The sequence below is a fragment of the Artemia sp. Qi Xiang Cuo genome, chromosome 6 (genome assembly GCF_049724085.1).
Source record: "Artemia sp. Qi Xiang Cuo chromosome 6, ASM4972408v1, whole genome shotgun sequence".
NCBI classification, from domain to species: domain Eukaryota; kingdom Metazoa; phylum Arthropoda; class Branchiopoda; order Anostraca; family Artemiidae; genus Artemia; species Artemia sp. Qi Xiang Cuo.
The window spans coordinates 483,388-498,824 of NC_142799.1; the positions used below are offsets into that span (position 1 = coordinate 483,388).

General features: G+C 35.9%; 1 protein-coding gene across 2 annotated transcripts in view; it reads left to right on the top strand.

Moving 5' to 3' along the window:
• Positions 1-15,437, top strand: part of aPKC (protein kinase C iota type) — a 104,971-nt gene that overhangs the window by 65,851 nt on the left and 23,683 nt on the right. For both annotated transcript variants that reach the window (XM_089090444.1, XM_089090445.1), the window contains exons 9-10: positions 3,619-3,853; positions 5,723-5,903. In XM_089090444.1, coding sequence (XP_088946570.1) covers positions 3,619-3,853; positions 5,723-5,903 — 416 coding nt within the window. The remainder of the gene's footprint in view (positions 1-3,618; positions 3,854-5,722; positions 5,904-15,437) is intronic.

The following is a 15,437-nucleotide window of genomic DNA, read 5'->3' on the forward strand; positions in this document are numbered from 1 at the left end:
AGGATTAAAAGGCTTTGAATAAATTGAAACGGAGGAGGAGCGTCCGCAACTCTGTTGGCCTCAGGCGGCTTGGTGCCGCAGTCAGTTGTTGTTAGTAGTAGTAGTAGTAGTGTTCTAATACCCTAGTTGTAGTAGTATTAAGAGTAAGTGCTCTGCTTGGTGGTCCCTATGTGGAGGGAGGGAGTTCTAAATATATTTTTGTGATTAGAACACCTACCAAAAGAGGCTATTGGATCACAATCAAACTTTTTTGGAAGTTAGAGGAAGCGTCCTAGTTGTGCTTTTCAGGAATTTTGACATAATCAATTCCCTGCGGGGGGGGGGGGAGGGGAGGAGATTAAGGGATCAGTCATGTTGTTAAACCATTTATTGGAAAAGGTGGCAAGATTTGAACCAAACTTTGTAGAAGGCAAATGCTAGTCTCCTAGTTCTTGCTTTTGGGGATAAAGACCTGATGTGCCTCGTGGGGAATTAATGGAGGGAGGTGTCTGAATTCGTATTACCAGAACACCTTGCAGAGTAGGCTATAAGATATTAACCGAATATTGTCGGAAATAAGGGCAAGTGGCACACCCATTCTCGGCGTCTCAAAATGAGATTCACACCCAGAATGGATTTTTGCAGAGATTAATTAAATTTTTTTTCCACAAAACAAGTTTTTCAAAGAAAAGTAAAGAGTTACATTAATCCAAAAATGAGCCGAAATTGAGTCAAATAATTTTCCAAGCATAAAACTACCACAAATCACCATCAGTAAATAAATGCAACTGAAACACCACAAAACACTTTATTGAAAAAAAAAAAAAAAAAAAATGACCGTGGATTGTCAGTTTAATATAAATATACTGATATTTATTCCTTAATGTTTTAATATTTTTTTCATTAAAGTAAAAAAAGTTAAGACATATAAAATGTATTTTTTTTTCAGTAAAATGCAAATTACGTTCTGGTCTTGAGAATGCAGGGGGGTTCTCAGCCTTACTCGTGTTAATTTTTGCTCCTTTTGAGTTTGACTCGGTTATTTATTGTAATTTCTGTTCGTTTTGAGTTTCATTTATTTATTGATAATGATATGTGGTAGTTTTACGTTTTGAAGATTATTTGACTTTATTTCTGCTCATTTTTGGCTTAATAGAGATCTTTAATTTTCTTTGAAAAACTTCTTTTGTGAAAAAGGCTTTTTAAACTAATTTCTATTCGTTTTTATTGAAATAGTCTTTTTCATGGAAAAATAATATTTTAAATCTTTTCTTTTTTTCTTTCTATAAGAATCCATAGTTTGGCTTGCTATTTGAATGTTGGAGAAAATTTTTCAACAATTTTTGTTCCGGATACAAATAGTATTGTTTAATTTAATTTTATACCTCCTCAAGTTGACCTGAAAAATAAAACTTGTTATCATTCCCAATTTATTCTATTTATGTTCTTTGACAACCTGGATACACTTGTATTTTTTTTATTTATTTAATTTCTAAGAGCAGAAGTAGTAATAGTAGAAGCCCCGAAAGTTTAACTTAATATCCCCAGCTGTTCTCGATATAATGCTGAGGTTTCTTATTGGCAACCACAAACAGTGCCTTTTGATATAATTTCAAAACAACAATTAGCGTAAAAATAAATGGGCCAGTTACATTATTGTAGGAGGGGGAGGATTGACATGCACAATATCCCTAGAGACATAGTTGCTGAACCGTTCTACTGTGCTGAAAAATTGGCCGTCTCAAAATTTTGACTTGATCTGTTTGAAAAATGAATGGCCTTGGGAGGAGGGCTGTTTGCCCTCCAATTTCTTTTTACTCTAAAAAAGGGCGCTAGAGCTTTTAATTTTGATTTGAATTAGCCCCTTTAAAGGTTTCCTTTAAAGGAGATCACTCCGATCATTTTGACTCTTAAAAAGGGCACTAGGACCTCTTTTTTTTACAAAAACCTTATATGCGAGGAGTAATGATGCTCTCCAGCTATAGTTATCTTCAGATGTATTCAGTTATGGATATCTTGCTGTTGAAACTTGATCTGAGAAATAGTGGCGATTTTAGGGCCACTCCTGGTCATATTATAAGACTTTTTATGGAAAATATATCATTTAGCAGGTTCTACTGGAAAGAGGAAAAAATATTAGAATATATATATATATATATATATATATATATATATATATATATATATATATATATATATATATTCCCAATGTCGCTCATTTTTGTTCTGGCATTCGAAACGCGAAAATACTTCGTCTTTGCCACGTTACAAATTCCACGTTGCCACAGGTTTGGTTAAAAACGAAATTTAGATCAGAAAGGAAAAGATGACAAGGACTTAAATTAAATGAGGATGAAAAAGGGTAAAAAACGAAATAAAATTTAAAAGGGGATAACGCTTTTTCTAGCCAAAGGTTAAGGTAGAGAGTATATAGCTGGAGAGTATCATTGCTCCTCAAAAGGATAATACGAAGCTATAAAGCAAGTCGACGAGCTTCGTTTCCTTTGAGTCTACTTCTCCACATATCTCTCTTGGAACACTCACTTTGGTCGGATGAGAACCTCGTGCGCAAGAAAGCTGGTGATAACGCTTTGCTACAAAAACCTTCTACTGCTCGATCATCCCTTTTTAAAAGTCTTGCATCAGACCCAATGTCGAGTATGGATATTCGCTGTATGCTGGTGCTCCGGAAACGTTGCTGACGCCATTCTAAAAGATCTAAAATAGGGCTACTAGGGCCGATCTAGTCGTTCCTCACGACTCTCTTTAGTCTGTTAGTGAGAAGTTTGATGTAGCGTCGATGCCTGTTTTCTACAAGTACCTGAATTCATCTCCTTCTCTAGAGCTTTCTCGTATTGTTCCCCCAATAGTCCAACTAACAATACAGACATAAAGGCACACAGCTCGGTCCAATCATCGTGTGGGTGGAAAGCCGAGAACAGAGTACTTGAAGAACAGCTTCATCCGACGTTGCACTTTGATCTGGAATGATCTTCCTAAGGAAGGAATCCTTAAAAGTTTCTCTGTTGACTCTTTCAAAAAAAAAAAGATTCAATAGTCATCTATAAACCTCGATTAAAGACTAGCGGTGAATAAGATATTTAATTGTACCTGGCACTGTGAATTTAGGGATAAAAAGGACTAACTATTGAGAAACGCAGTAGCCAGATAGTAAACAAGTTTTTTAATGAAACCGAACATGCAAAAAAAAAAGATTGTCTCCAGAGAAATAGAAACTGTTTCTCTGGGTTCTTTCACTTTTAAAACAGTTCCTCTAGTAGTTTCAGTGGGTTCGTTCGTACAACGAAAACATATTGGTCAAAACTGAGGACAGTCCTTAGACAAGAAGGTCATAGTGAGATTCATCGATTAACTGGGCCTTTTTTTGTCAATGGTAGGTACTGGCTGTGGCTCCACTAAAGGGGATCCAAAATTGGGCTACTATAGTAGGTTATTGCACCACTATGAACACCTACAACCATAAAAAAGAAAAGTTTGATGAGGTGACAATTACTGTAAAATGTTCTGTAACATTTTTCTTCATAAACTTTTACCTCTTCTCTCAACTTTTACCCTTGTATGTTTACCTTTATAGACTTCTTTCGACAAATATTTGTCTTTTAATATGGTCATTTCCAGGATATTGATTGGGTACAAACTGAGAAACATGTTTTTGAAACAGCATCAAATCATCCATTCCTTGTTGGTCTTCATTCCTGCTTTCAGTCTGCTTCGCGTCTTTTCTTTGTTATTGAATTTGTTCGGGGTGGGGATTTGATGTATCATATGCAGCGTCAGCGCCGCCTACCTGAGGAACATGCCAGATTCTATTCTGCTGAGATATCATTGGCCTTAAATTTTCTACATAAACGAGGTGAGTGTTGTAATTTGGTTTATTTTTGAATTTTATTTATCGTGACTATGTTAACTATCAAACTATTATAAAAATAGTTAATTAGTTAAAAATTATAAAAATTAATTGATAAAAAAATTGTGACAATATAAAAAGATTTTCTTATATTGGTTTATGTAAGATTAACTTACTGGATATAAAAAAAGACAGAAATTGAAAATAAATAAATGTACAAGGTTTTTTCAATCTCTGATTGGCTCTAAAGAAAGATGGGGGAATAAAAAAAAAAAATGGTCAAAAGTAAAATGCAATTAAGGTTAATTCTCTTGATAATTACCTTACTGATTGAGACATTTGTCGTATCTGTGAACAAGTTTAGTAATACTCTTTCCTTAGGAGTGTTGCCAGTAGCGATTATCGCCAATAAGATGTGACGATTTCCGGGAACTCCAAAATATGACAACATGTTTGAAAATGCATAACACCGGATTTGCAGTGAGTTGTGACGGTCTCCTTAAGCTACTCGTCAGTTTGGAATCGCTGCTACCAACCCGACAACAATGTCAGTTTCAGTTGATAACATGACAGCATGGTTGAAAATGCATAACAACGGATTCGAAGTGAGTTCTTAAGATTTACTTCAGCTCCTTGTTAGTTTGGAATCGCTACTACAAACCCGACAACAATGTTAGTGTCAGTTGATGACATGAGAACATGTTCGTAAATGCACAGCAACAAATTCGAAGTGACTTGTGATGGTTTCCTTAAGCTCTTCTCCATTTTGGAATCACTGCTACCAACCGATGACAATGTCAATGTCAGTTGATAACATGACATTATGTTAGAAAATGCACAACAGCGGATTTGGAGTGAATTATGATGGTTGGTCTGCTTAACTCCTCGTCAGTTTGGATTTACTATTACCAAACCGGCAAAAATGTTAGTATTAGTTGATAACATGTTCAAAAATGCACAATAATAGATGCACAAAAACTTCTCAGACAAACCTTCCCCCCCCCCTCTCCCCAAAAATGGAACAGCCGCAAGATCTACAGCAACTGCTTCTTTGGATTAAAGAGGTGTATTGCTTGTGCAGTTAATACAGCCGGGAACAGCAACTATCGTAGATTATTATTAAGAAACTTGTTAACGTCTATCCAAAACTGAAGAAAACACAGGCTGAAGAAGAAGAGGCATGGAAACGTTCTGATCTACGATAATGCCCATTCTCACAGATCTTACGTAACCCAACGGTTCCTTGACCAATTTAAATGGGACGTTTACGAATTACAGATTCGCCTTGCGTAAAGCAAAATTTGCACTAAACACATTCCATCTTTTCCCAAAAGAAAAAAATTTACGAAAGACATTCCTGAATTACCCTAGTGAGCTCATGATGTTCATATTTTCCTCTTTTTTTTACTGCCGACCCTTGTCTCTTAGTTTCCTATAGTTACTGCTGTTTCCTAAGAAAATATCCGTGGACTGCCACTCTCCTTCCTACGCCACTGTGTGTGAGTCTCCAAAACACTCACCAAATAACTGGCAACACTTTTGTTTGTATTACTTCCTCTCCTTTTCAAAACTAAATTTATAATTTTTCTTTTTCAAAAAGGGAAAAAATGTAACAGATATAATATTTGTGAAGTGCATTACTGACCAATTTTAGTTGTCTTTTTGATTTACAGAACTTTTTCCCATTTTTTATGTTAGACAGATGTCTTTTCCATGGGTATTATATAGATATTTTGTTTTATCTAGCTAGATCATTTATGTTTGTTTTAGAAATGTTTGTTTTCATATATTTAATCACTTTTTTAAAAGTTGGTCTTTAATCGTTTTGGTTGCTGGCATTATTCGTATGATAGACCAAAATTGACGTACTTCCAGGTATTATTTATCGTGATTTGAAGCTGGATAATGTACTGTTGGACCATGAAGGGCATATTAAACTCACTGACTATGGTATGTGTAAAGAGGGTATTCGACCAGGCGATACAACATCTACTTTTTGTGGGACTCCAAATTACATAGCCCCAGAAATCCTGCGAGGAGAGGAATACAGCTTCAGGTATAAATACCTATGACAATATGAGTTTAATGCATATTTATTTTTCTCTACAAAGGAAAATATATACAAATATATACTTAGTCATCTCGCGCATCTGAACCTTGTCTACCACCAGACGTAGCGATTGTTTTTTTTCCATCAATTTCTAACTTTTATAGCCACATGTTTTTCTCTTTCTATCCTTTTTACGGCTTGATAGTTTTATTTTATCTTTCTTATTTTTCTCGCTAGCTGTTTCTTCCAAAATTTTAGTTGCCCTTAGTGGGACCTCAAAATGTAACTTATTACCTTGTCTACAGTTTTTAGACTGTGATGTAAAACTAAAAAAATTTGTTAAAAACTAATTAGATATAAAAACCAGCTTTAAAACTAGGCTTGACTCTCGAGTCTTTCATCACTCCCACTAAGTTGATAATTCAAAAATCAACGGACTGAAAATGATGAAAGACTTGAGAGCCAAGCCATGGCTAATTAGAGAAAAGCCAAAACAGATAGTCTGTTTGAGAGGTAAAGCTGGCATAACTTTTTCCAAGTTGCATGAAAATGATTAATTTCACTTGTTGATGATGGTCTATCATCCATCCTAGGTTAGAACTAAGATAGACAGGCATAGACTAAGGGTAATTCAATGATCTTTGAGCCATTTGAAGGTAATTGGAGACCAAAAAATGATTCAAAGATTTACAACTACTTTTATGATATTACAGTACCCTTATTAGAAAAACAAAAGAGGAAGCATCAGTGCGACCTATGCAAAAATTTCATTTTCCTTGTTGTTCAAGATTGGGGCTGTAAGTTTCCTATTTAGAGTTTTCAACAAAGATGGTTCCAATGATGCACTTTTGTTTTGCTGTGACGTCTTTTCGGAGGGGTTTCAGGCTATTAAATTTTTTTTTTTACAAAGTTATTTTCAAAATAGCATTTTACTAATAAGACTAGGGAAATTTGAAATTACCATTCCTGAATCAGCAACCAGTGGCAATTGTTTCTCACTAGACAGTTTCTTTGAATTTTTTTTCTTTAAACTTTTGGTTATTATAGGCTATTTTGAGCCGCTTTAAAGGCTCAAAACGGAATTGTTTTCAGAAGCGACTATTCAACTTAGAAAGAGCATAAAAAGGCATCAAGTGATGTATTCAATTTCTTTCTAGATGAATTATATGAATATGTGTAAATGTACCTAATGTTTGACTACTTACTATGTTGGCACTAAATGGAGAATAACTATCGCTAGTCCCTAAAAATTTTGTTTGAAATCGTCCTTATATTTTGTTACCAAAAATTTTATTCATATAGTAATTCTCCTAAATGCAAGCAATTTTTATCACTTTTCAGGTAAAAAAAGACTAAATCAAGATTAAAGCTTTACTAAAAGTAAGCTTTTTTCCTGCGAGTATTCTCGTAAAAAAATTGATTCAAAATTAAAAAGTTTAAATGAAAATTTCAGTGTCTTATATTATTTCTTTGAAATAGGTCCAGAACTTTCATATAAAGTTTCTAAAATTGCCTGCTATTGATTAGTATCGGTGTTGTTACAGCAAATTCATTGTGAATTAAAACTTTTTTGTCAGCTTTATAGAAATTATAAAAAAGAAGCTAAAGATAAAGATAATTTTTATAGGGGAAATGTTGCTGCAACACTCATAAAGCAAACACTATCGAAAATACATTTATGTCGTGTATCTAGATTGTCAAAAAGAGGTATCTGAAATATCTTTGGAACAGCTAACGGTATTAAGTTGAAATTTGCATGGAATGCTGAGTGGGATATTGAACTAAGTCGAAAGACTTTTAGTGCGTCCATGTCAAAACGACATGATTATAATATCTCAAGAGTCAAACATCTGATTGAGCACTTGAGTATTATTTTAGAGCGTAGATAAAGTGCCTAAACTTTAAAACACTTTCATTTGTTGAGGTTAACGGAGTATAACCCGATGGTCGTCCAGTGGTGACTGAGTAAAACCTGTTAAACACGTAAACTCTAAGATAGAAATAAGGCGATCTTCGTAAATTTTTCCGAATTGCTACCTGATTTATGTCGAATTTTCTGCAGAAATCAAGAATTTTGCTAAATTTTGGCCGATTTTGCAAAATTTCTGCCGAAATTTTACCGAATGCCAAAAAAATTTGGGGACGAGGCCCCCCCCCTCTCGGGACGCCCCTGTTGTATTTGCATTGGAAAAGCTTTAACAGGCCCATCTAACCTAGCCCTAACATTTTTGTGTTCAGTTAAAAATTGTTTATGAATAAAAGAATACTCCTACATGTTGGATATTTCAGGTCAGATGTCAATAAACAAAGATCTGTTATTGATTGCCAGTTCTAATAAATTAAGAATAAGTTTGTTAAAGAAAAATAGTTTAGCGTCGCAATGCTGCACCGTCAGTACCGTTAAGGTCCATTCACAATGAGATTTTACTAATATTGGGAATTAGATAGCGCTAATTTAAGCAAATCAGAATTTTTCATAAAATTTTTCAGCCTATTAGAAAATTTGTTGGAAAATCTGATTGGCTCAAATTAACATTAGCTAAATCTCGATATCGGTGAACTTTCATTGTGAATTGGTCCTTAGTAGTTTTTTAGTTTCTATTAAATCCATGTTAAAGGATTGAAGCGTTATGTATTAATAATGATTAAAAAATGATTTGAAACAGAAATTTGATTTGTCAAAAATGTCCTTGAACAAAGAATTTGTTAGGTAATTGACCATTCTGGTAACAAAGTACGGTTAACTGATAAGTGACGAAGCCTACGCTCGTCTGAAATAAAGATTATCGCCGTCATAGCGTAACCCAGCGAAATGCCAATCATCATAATTGTGGGGTGTGCCGCAACCTAGTAAGCAGTGAATTCGATACCATAGTAACCAAAAATTTAAAAACGTACTAAAAAAAGGCAAGTGAGGAAAAATCGCCCTTCAAAGCTGACTTAGGATTGGTAACTATTATTTAGATTAATCTTAATGGTAAAAATTTCTTACGAAAAAAAATTGTTTGGATTTTGAAAAATCCTGAAACTCTTCAAAAATGGTGTAAGGTCAAAATGAAAACTGCATCATTGGAATCTTCATAACCGAAGACCTCGGTTAGGAGAATTTCAATACCTCATTTGAGCAAATAGAACAATAACTTTTTCGCATGGGAAGCAGTGATGATAAACAACGAATTCTAGCCCATAGTTACTGAAAACTTAAAAAAAATTGTTTTAGAAAAACTGTCAAGTGAGGAAGAATTGCCATTTAAAGCTGTTCAGGATACCTATGATTTCGGTTAATCTTAATGGTAAAACTTGCTGCAAAACTGAATTTATTGGAGTTTCAAAAAAGAGCGTAAAACCCTCAGAAATGGTGTTGGAACGAAATGAAAACTTTACCATTGGAAACACCATAAACATAAACGGCATAAACGGCAGTAGGAAAAGAAACAGCAGATATTATCCTCAGCTCTGAAAAAAAACTACAATAGGAAAAGACACAGCAGATATTATCCGCAGCGCTGAAAAAAAACGGCAGTTGCAAAATAAACTGCAGAAATTATCCGCAGAACTTGAAAAAAAACGGCAGTAGGAAAAGAAACTGCAGATATTATCCGTAGTGCTGGAAAAAAACGGCAGTAGGAAAATAAACAGCAGATACTATCCGCAGTGCTGGAAAAAAACGGCAGCAGGATAAGAAACTGAATAATCTATCCGCAGTGCTGGAAAAAACGGCAATAGGAAAATAAACTCACGAAATTATCCGCAGAGCTGTAAAGAAAGGCAGTAGGAAAAGAAACTGCAGATATTATCCGCAGTGCTGGAAAAAAACGGCATTAGTAAAAGAAACAGCAGATATTATCCGCAGTGCTGAAAAAAACGGCAGCAGGAAAAGAAACTGCAGATATTATCCGCAGTGCTGGAAAAAAACGGCAATTGTAAAAGAAACAGCAGATATTACCCGCAGTGCTGGAAAAAAACGGCTGTAGGAAAACAAACAGCAGATATTATCCGCAGTGCTAAAAAAAACGGCAGTAGGAAAAGAAACTGCAGATATTATCCGCTGTGCTGGAAAAAACGGCAGTAGGAAAAGAAACAGCAGATATTATCCGCAGTGCTGGAAAAAAACGGCAGTAGCACAAGAAACTGCAGATATTATCCGCAGTGCTGGAAAAAAACGGCAGTAGGAAAAGAAACAGCAGATATTATCCGCAGTGCTGTAAAAAAACTGCATTAGGAAAACACACTGCATATATTATCCGCTGTGCTGGAAAAAAACGGCAGCAGGAAAAGAAACTGCATATATTATCCGCAGTGCTGGAAAAAAACTGCAGTAGGAAAAGAAACTGCAGATATTAACCGCAGTGCTGGAAAAAATGGCAGTAGGAAAAGAAAGTGCAGATATTATCCGCAGTGGTGGAAAAAAACGGCAGTAGGAAAATAAACAGCAGATATTATTCTCAGTACTGGAAAAAAACGGCAATAGGAAAAGAAACTGCAGATAATATCCGCAGCGCCGGAATAAAATGGCAGTAGGACAAGAAACAGCAGATATTATCCGCTGTCCTGGAAAATAACGGCAGTAGGAAAAGAAACTGCATATATTATCCGCAGAGCTGGAAAAAAATGGCAATAGGAAAAGAAACTGCAGATATTATCCATAGTGCTGGAAAAAAACGGCAGTAGGAAAAGAAACAGCAGATATTATCCGCAGTGCTGAAAAAACGATAGTAGGAAAAGAAACTGCAGATATTATCCTCAGTGCTGGAAAAAAACGGCAGTAGGAAAAGAAACTGCAGATATTATCCGCTGTGCTGGAAAAAACCGGCAGTAGTAAAAGAAACAGCAGATTTTATCCGCAGTGCTGTAAAATAACGGCAGTAGGAAAAGAAACAGCAGATATTATCCGCAGTGCTGGAAAAAACGGCAGTAGGAAAATAAACAGCAGATATTATCCGCTGTGCTGGAAAAAAACGGCAGTAGGAAAAGAAACGGCAGATAATATCCGCAGTGCTGGAAAAAAACGGCAGTAGGATAAGAAACAGCAGATATTATCCGCAGTGCTGGAAAAAAACGGCAGTAGGAAAAGAAACTGCAGATATTATCCGCAGTGCTGGAAAAAACGGCATTAGGAAAAGAAACCGAAGATATTATCCGCAGTGCTGAAAAAAAACGGCAGTAGGAAAAGAAACTGCAGATATTGTCCGCAGTGCTGGAAAAAAAAACGGCAGTAGGAAAAGAAACAGCAGATATTATCCGCAGTGCTGGAAAAAACGGCAGTAGGAAAAGAAACAGCAGATATTATCCGCAGTACTGGAAAAAAGCGGCAGTAGGAAAAGAAACTGCAGATATTATCCGCAGCGCTGTAAAAAAACGGCAGTAGGAAAAGAAACAGCAGATATTATCCGCAGTGCTGGAAAAAAACGGCAGTAGGAAAAGAAACAGCAGAAATTATCCGCAGTGCTGGAAAAAAACAGCAGTAGGAAAAGAAACTGCAGATATTATCCGCAGTGCTGGGAAAAACGGCAGTAGGAAAAGAAACTCCAGATATTATCCGCAGTGCTGAAAAAAAAACGGCAATAGGAAAACAAACTGCAGATATTATCCGCAGTGCTGGAAAAAAACGGCAGTAGGAAAAGAAACTGCAGATATTAGCCGCAGTTCTTAAAAAAAACGGCAGTAGGAAAAGAAACTGCAGATATTATCCGCAGGTCTGAAAAAAACGGCAGTAGGAAAAGAAACTGCAGATATTATCCGCAGTACTGTAAAAAAACGGCAGCAGGAAAAGAAACTGCAGATATTATCCGCAGTGCTGGAAAAAAAACGGCAGTAGGAAAAGAAACTGCAGATATTATCCGCAGTGCTGTAAAAAAACGGCAGTAGGAAAAGACACTGCAGATATTATCCGCAGCGCTGAAAAAAAACGGCATTAGGAAAAGAAACTGCATATATTATCCGCAGTGCTGGAAAAAATGGCAGTAGGAAAAGAAACCGCAGATATTATCCGCAGTGCTGGAAAAAACCGGCAGTAGGAAAAGAAACTGCAGATATTATCCGCAGTGCTGGAAAAAAACGGCAGTAGGAAAAGAAACTGCAGATATTATCCGCAGTGCTGGAAAAAAACCGGCAAGAGGAAAAGAAACAGCAGAAATTATCCGCAGTACTGGAAAAAAACGCCAGTTGGAAAATAAACTCCAGATTTTATCCTCATTTCTGAAAAAAACGGCAGTAGGAAAAGAAACAGCAGATATTATCCGCAGTGCTGGAAAAAATGGCAGTAGGAAAAGAAACTGCAGATATTATCCGCAGTGCTGGAAAAAACCGGCAGAAGGAAAAGAAACTGCAGATAATGTCCGCAGTGCTGGAAAAAAACGGCAGTAGGAAAAGAAACTGCAGATATTATTCGCAGTTCTGGAAAAAAACGGCAGTAGGAAAAGAAACTGCAGATATTATCCGCAGCTCTGAAAAAAAACTGCAGTAGGAAAAGAAACAGCAGATATTATCCGCAGCGCTGGAAAAAAAACGGCAGTAGGAAAAGAAACTGCAGATATTATCCGCTGTGCTGGAAAAAAAACGGCAGTAGGAAAAGAAACAGCAGATATTATCCGCAGTACTGGAAAAAAACGACAGTAGGAAAAGAAACTGCAGATATTATCCGCTGTGCTGGAAAAAAAACGGCAGTTGGAAAATAAACTGCAGATATTATCCGCTGTGCTGTAAAAAAAACGGGAGTAGGAAAAGAAACCGCATATATTAGCCGATGTGCTGGAAAAAAACGGCAGTAGGAAAAGAAACGGCAGATATTATCCGCAGTGCTGGAAAAAAAGGCAGTAGGAAAAGAAACTGCAGATATTATCCGCAGTGCTGGAAAAAACGGCAGCAGGAAAAGAAACTGCAGATATTATCCGCAGTGCTGAAAAAAACGGCTGTGGGAAAACAAACGGCAGATATTATCCGCTGGGCGGTAAAAAAAACGGCAGTAGGAAAAGAAACAGCAGATATTATCCGCAGTGCTGGAAAAAAAAGGCGGTAGGAAAAGAAACCGCAGATATTATCCGCAGTGCTGGAAAAAATGGCAGTAGGAAAAGAAACAGCAGATATTGTCCGCAGTACTGAAAAAAAAACGGCAGTAGGAAAAGAAACAGCAGATATTATCCGCAGTGCTGGAAAAAACGGCAGTAGGAAAATAAACTGCAGATATTATCCGCAGTGCTGAAAACGATTGAAAAAACACAACTCTAAAATAAAACAACAAGATGCAAGGTAGGTATAGCGAAGTGAAAACTAAAGGTAGGACTTGACGCATGGATTTTAACTAAATCCTGAAAGGGTGAATGGGTTCCTATAAGATTTTCGGGAAAAGACGTGGTATTTTTCAAGTTGAATTTCTTCAACCCTTTCCTATAAGGTTGATTGTATTTTCATGTTCTCTTTCTTCTTTCTCTTGCAGCTGGTCCTGGTGTTTTTTGCTTCACCTAGGGTTTTGGGCCTTACTTGGTGTTTTTCCGCTTCCCCTGGTGTTTTCCCATCTCATTTGGCGTTTTCCCGTTTAATCTAGCGTTTTCCGCTTCCCCTGGCGTTTTTCTGCCTCAATCGATGTTGCGAAGGAAAAATTAATGTTCTTTCCATGAGAACAAGCTAATAAAGATATCATAAAAAAAAGTTTTGGCTCAATATATTAAATATTAATGGACAGATCCAGCTAACTAGAACAGACCTAAAAATTGCAGCATAAATTTTTATAAACTTATTTTGTTTATAAATATTTCCCCGCCTATATTGATTCAATTTTTTATAGATCTATTTATAAATTTTTATTATAAATTATTTTTATATAAATATAATTTATTTAAAAAATATATTTAATCAATTTTTATTAGGTCTGAAGTTTTTGATTTAGGATTATCAGATACCTATATATACCCTCTACCAATTACTCACAAGTAACCAGTGCTGATTACTCACAATCCTTGATTGCTACTCTTGGGATACCATATATAGACAAGGGGTTTCATTTTGTTACAGGATCATTTATCACTATTTAAGACTTATAGAATTATAAGCATTAATTGGAAATATTTATAACTGGAGTGCATTCTTTTTTTATAACGTTACATTTACTAAAACTATTCCCTTTTTATATAACAATAGTAATTATGAAAAACACAATTCGTGGGAGAGGGGTGCATAAACGGATGGAGGGACTGGATTTATTGGATGTAAAAAGCTTTCCTTTTTTTGCTTCTGAATGGATTTCCTTTCAGCTTTTGAGGGCTTCTTTTCAACCTCTCTAGAAAATTTTACGTGTCTGGTTCTACCTTTAGAGGACACCCTAGACGGTCAATCATTCTAATCAAAAGTTTCCGTCAATCAATTGATTAAAGCATGATTGACCATCTAGGAACCTGTTTGACGTTTGAGTCAGGGGTTGACGGTGATTGATAGAAAGCTTGAATGACTCAATCGATTCCTAAACGGTCAATCATGTTATAATCAATTGATTGACTGAAGCTTTTGATCAAAATGATTGGCCGTCTAGGGTGTCCTTAAAAAAAAAATCTGCATTAACTTTTGCATATAAATTTTAAATTGCATAAAATATTGTCTGTGAAGGTTGTTGTTACTAAAAGTTAAAATGTAAGGTTAGGTACTCCCAGTCAATGTTTATTGTAGCAAAAATGTTGTATATATGGCTAGATTAGGCACAGTCAGTAATGTAATCAGAGGCGCAAATTGGAAAGAGAAAGGGGGAATTGCCCCCCTCCCCCTATATTTTCAAAAAATACCTTCTTTTTCGTATTTTGGTTTAAAAAATTGAAAAATATGCCCCTCCTCCATGGATTTTTAAGACATATTTTTGTGTAAAAACTTGAAAAAAATCCTTGTCCCCTCTTCCCCCTGCATTTTTGTGATCTGGTGTCCCTGTATATAACATCTAAATATAAAAGATGACCTGTTGGATTATACTTCTCTCCTTAGGGTACGTTCTTTCCGTACGTACTTAGGGTACGTACATCTCTCCTTAGGGTACGTTCGGTTCAGACACATATAACACTTGCTGTAAATTAAGGTGTTTGAATTCGACAGTAGCGGTACGGAATCCGAAAAGAATGAGTTCCCTTAATATAAAATGAGTTGAAAGGTTTAATTTGGAATGGGACAATTCTTCAGTAGATTAAGTAAATGTAACTAGTATTGTCTGTGTCATTTACCCTGTGATAGGGCTGTGGATTGATCACTGCTTGGTAATACGAAGCCTCATGTTCGATTCCAGCTACTGCAAGGTTGGTTTAAAGCCTGGCTGCCTGTCCCTGTGAAAAAATAACCCTTAACATAATATAAATAAATATATAACAAATATTATAAATAAATCTTAAATAACCCATATTGATACCCCTTAACATAAAATGAGTTGAAATATTGGTTGTGTCATTTACCCTGTGATAACACTGTGGATTGATCACTGCTTGGTAATACGAAAGCTCGTGTTCGATTCCAGATGCTGCAAGTTTGATCTGCAGCCTGGCTGGCGTGCATCAATGGTTCTGGACGGTC